Below are 4,531 nucleotides of genomic sequence, written 5' to 3' on the forward strand. Positions count from 1 at the left end.
GCTTTAAATCACTGCTCTGAAAATTCACACTTTGTTACCCAGCTCTCTGAGCAATCTCACAAATGTATCACATGTCCTCCTATTACAGAGCACTTACCTATGGACATTTTTAAGCTGTAGACAGAAGTGCCCACAAGAAGCTTTAAAATAGAACAGTAGCACAAACTGTACAATGCTTACCTTTGAACTGAACTTCACTCAGTTCTGCTGAGCTGGACACAGGAAGAGACAGACACAGCAATCACATGAAGAGAACACTGTACCTCACTAGCAATGTCTCTGGAAGCCTTGGCGTGTTTGATGGAAATGGCATCAGCTCTTATGTCATAGCTTTTGGCCTTGGCCTCGTCCCACGCCTTCTGATAATGTTTCTGCAGAGAAAATTAATCACCTCTGTTACATGCACTCAAGACTCTCCGACACTTACCCCTTATGTTAAAATCTACTCTGGAGGAACAATTGTTAAACACTCAAATTTCAGAATGTTTCACATGCATAATGATTTTATTGTCTTACATTGCTGATGTTGAGAGCATTGACTTTGGACTGCAGCATCACAGGAGTGTCGGAAGGTACGGAAATCTGTGTCTTATCTTTGTCCCAGGCTTCACGATACAGTCGCTAAGGAGAAAGGAAGCAGAATGACATTTCACTATGGTCTGAACACTGAAAAACACACACCAACAGGAATTCTGTGCTCCTTCCGATGTGAATGAGTTTCCAATTAGTCATTCCAATGGCAGAAATTTTAGTGTCTACCACAGAGAAAAGAAATGTCATCACGTAAATGAAAGGTAAGTGACAAGTCAGCTTACATCACTGAGCTGCAAAGCATTGATCTTGGCCTGGACAACATCTGGTGCGTCAGTAATGCTGGTGAATTTCAGCTCCTCTGGCCGCGTGCGGTACAACCTGTCGTTCAGGATCTCCTGGGCTTTCTTTGCTTTCACCACATCCACAGAACCTTCTGTCAACCAACCGATGCCTCGCAACCATTCCAGGTCTGACTTGTACACGTTCTACAAATAAATCAAGGTTGATTGGCATTGCAGAGACAACTCTAAATATAGAGAGGTTTTGTGCAAGGCTTTCCCTAAACAACTTCTCTTCCAGTTACTCAGCAATGAGACTGAGGAGTACCAGGTCCTTCCCACATACAGCTAAACTCCTGTTTTGTACTGCAAGGAAATTACTTATCTGTTAAAGATACTGTCTGCATGTAGAACTGTGGTGTAATCTGCAAGCAGACATTCTGTAGCAGACCAAAAACCCATCAGAAACATACATTACATTTCTCTTCCACATGATCTGCCCAGAATACTTCTGGCTCTCAAGCTGAAAACACTACTGATCCAGAAAGTTACCCATTTTATACAGCATGAAAGATACATCTAAAGGTACTGGCTACGTGCAAATCAAGGGCATAATCTGCAAGTAATCTGCAAGGAAACATTCTACAGTCAACCAAAAAACTATCATTTCTATATGAACTGCCCAGAATACTTCTGGCCCTCAAGCTGAAAACACTACTGGTCTGGGAAGGATCATCCAGATGAATTAAAATAAACATACCAGCACAGGCTGCACACTCATGAACGTGCATTTGAAAGGGTATTTGCATAGTTACTAACAAACACAGCCTCACACACCTGCCATAAACCTTTTCTATAGTTACTCTCCCCTCACTCTTCAATAGGAATAGTAGTCACTACCACATCTCTACACATACTCACATCACTCTGTAAGTCATAGGCCTTCTTTGCATGGATCACATCATTCTGGTCAGGCAGGCAGGTCCACTGGTGAAGGTAGTGGCGGTAGTCAACGTCACTGACCAGTGTCTGGCACTCCTTGGCTGCCTGCACTGACATGGCATCCACTGGTATGTGCACCTGGGCCTTGGAATCGTGGTACGCCTTCCTGTAAATCCGGTCATTCTGCAGCGCCATGGCACGCGCGGCCCACGACAGTTTGGGATCATCCTTGACAGATGGGCACCCAATGTAGTGGCCTTTCTGCTTCTCGTGAGTTTCTTTGTACTTGTACTAGAAATGCACAAAGAAGTGTTAAAAGATGTTATGAAACTGGGACTAATTTCCCATAGTTTCATTCTGCTACTGATCACAAATCCATTTTTTGATGTTATGAAGTATACTCATTAAGATTTGAGAAATGCCTAGCCTATTCTTGCTCCACCCCTTTTGTATGTTCTCACTGTAGTTTATTGTTTTCTAACATCTGCTTAATGTCAGGATTTATAATTAAATGTTTCTTTTGGAAACTAACCCATTTTCTTTCTCCAGTGAGTTCTTTGTTAGTAGGCTTTCAAGGAGAATCTGATATACCATGTTTTTTGATGTTGTATATAGCTCACTACTTCATTCTTGTTTCTCCAGCTAACTGAAAACACACGTAGAGGAAGAACTTACGTCACTCGCAATATCTCTTGATGCCTTTGCACTTCGGATTGGAATTGCATCAGCTCTCATGTCATAACCCTTCTTTTTGGCCTCTTCCCACGCTTGTACGTAAAGTTTCTAGACAAAAGAAGACAGAAAATGGTTTCTCAATATTCTGAAATACAGAATTTCTACATTTCATAATTTTTTATTAAAATTTTCACTAATACATATTTTAGAAGATCTTTATGGTTAAAGAAATGCTTACTTAATTTCTGAATTTCATTAATATATGTTTAAATGCTCTTACATGGCTAACGTTAGCTGCATTGGCCTTGGCTAACAAAATTGTCGGTGTGTCGGGCATGACATGAATTGACGTTTTGTCTGCATCCCAGGCTTCTGTGTACAAACGCTACAAAAGAGGAAAACACATTCCTTTAACAAGTTTATTTATGTGTGTGATGATGGAAAGGCTACAAATTTGAAAGCAGTGATTATCAAAAAATATATCCATGATATATTAAAAAAGTAATCTGAAGCAGAACAAGATATATACAACCACACTAATGTATTTGTCCAAAGAAGGTATTTTATAAACTGTGAGGGGTAGCTCAAGCAAGCTTTAAATACCCTGATGTAGCAAAGCTTCTCACTGAACAGCTCGAGAAGGAAACTTTGTCCTTCCTCGTTATTTCTCAGGCTAAGTTGGTACAGCAGTGGATCACTTCAGGATTGCTGGGAAACTGCTGTAGGAGGAAAACTATTCATTATTCTGCCTTATCTATACGAGTTGTTTGATTGATGCTTCTTATTAAAGAGGAAGAGTAGGTACTTTGTGAATTTCATCCTCTAGGTCTGAGATAAATTGTAGATGCTTCACATCCAGAGAACATAAGCTATTTCCTTGTAACTTGTTCATCACCCAGTATGACATTCAGTCAACAATGCATCATTATAGCAGCTGCAGTAAAAGCCTCAGTATTCTGCTTACAGCATGGTCATGGCACCACCACCTCTGGACGTACCCTGACACCTTTCTGGAACATTGTTTCCACTAATTTCACAGTATTGTCTAAGAGTTGCAAAAAAATTTAACCTCTTCTGTCTGAGATGAGCTTTGTACAGTGAAGTAGCATTAGCAAAATAGAAAAACAATACCTAACAAACATTTAAATATAGGATTTCAGCTGGGATGGGAGGAAGAGGGAAATTTACCTAAATTTTTAATATTACTTTTGAAAAATATGTAATTATGTTAATTTTTTTTTCTGGGCATTTTTTACTAAGAGTTCAGTTCAGACAGAGCCCTGAGATAAGAGCTTTCCTGTGCAAGGTCTGAATTTGGACATTCATTTTCTCCAAGTCCACAACAATAGTGTTTAGTCTTACTTTGTACGTTGGGTTTTTTACCTCATGAACAAGTTCTATCAGCTAGTAACACTAGATATTGAGAAAAAAAAAACCACAAACCAAACACAAATCTCACCTTGTTCATTATCTCAGCATTTTGCTTGGCTAAGACCATGGGCAAAGAATCTGTCACACTAGTGAATTTAATTTGGTCTGGTGGTTGACGATACTTCCTTTCGCTCAGGATTTCTCCAGCTTTCTTAGCTTTCTCAACATCCATGGAACCAATAGGAACCCATCCAATGCCTCTCAGCCATTCCAGGTCTGATTTGTAAACAGCCTGAAAAAATTGAATGTTCATTATATGTCTGCAAAGATGATCAAATATTAAAATAATTATAAATAAGCATATCCTAGTCTGTATGAACAATTGTATATATTTCTGCATAGTAGTAAGGTATGGCTTTGAATACAATTGTTATTTTTGAAGATTTAGTAAAATAATAATTGAATAACATAAGGAATAGAGTTATTGAAGAACTCCACAAATAGCAAAGTTACACACAAACTACACTTGGAGTGTAAGACTGAGAAAATAGGATTAAATATAAATTTGATCATAGAATATTTAACATTTCACCTCTATCAACATGTCAGATGCAAGCAACTAGGGCATATAATACATGTTTTTAAAATTATACTGTACAGGACCCACTATATTTAAAGATGTATGACAAATTTAATGGTTTACTCACATCACTCTGCAGATCATAGGCCTT

The 4,531-nt window shown here is 38.7% G+C and overlaps 1 protein-coding gene across 1 annotated transcript in view; it reads right to left on the reverse strand.

The window, feature by feature from the left end:
- NEB (nebulin) overlaps positions 1–4,528 on the reverse strand; it is a gene marked incomplete at its 5' end in the record, with an annotated part of 67,819 nt that extends 63,291 nt beyond the window's left edge. The window contains 8 exons of the mRNA XM_010162579.1: positions 264–371; positions 517–621; positions 816–1,019; positions 1,734–2,045; positions 2,430–2,537; positions 2,710–2,814; positions 3,889–4,092; positions 4,508–4,528. Coding sequence (XP_010160881.1) covers positions 264–371; positions 517–621; positions 816–1,019; positions 1,734–2,045; positions 2,430–2,537; positions 2,710–2,814; positions 3,889–4,092; positions 4,508–4,528 — 1,167 coding nt within the window. The remainder of the gene's footprint in view (positions 1–263; positions 372–516; positions 622–815; positions 1,020–1,733; positions 2,046–2,429; positions 2,538–2,709; positions 2,815–3,888; positions 4,093–4,507) is intronic.
- Positions 4,529–4,531: the final 3 nt, after the last annotated feature.

This window comes from Antrostomus carolinensis, unplaced genomic scaffold (assembly GCF_000700745.2).
Source record: "Antrostomus carolinensis isolate BGI_N321 unplaced genomic scaffold, ASM70074v2 scaffold4282, whole genome shotgun sequence".
Lineage (NCBI taxonomy): Eukaryota > Metazoa > Chordata > Aves > Caprimulgiformes > Caprimulgidae > Antrostomus > Antrostomus carolinensis.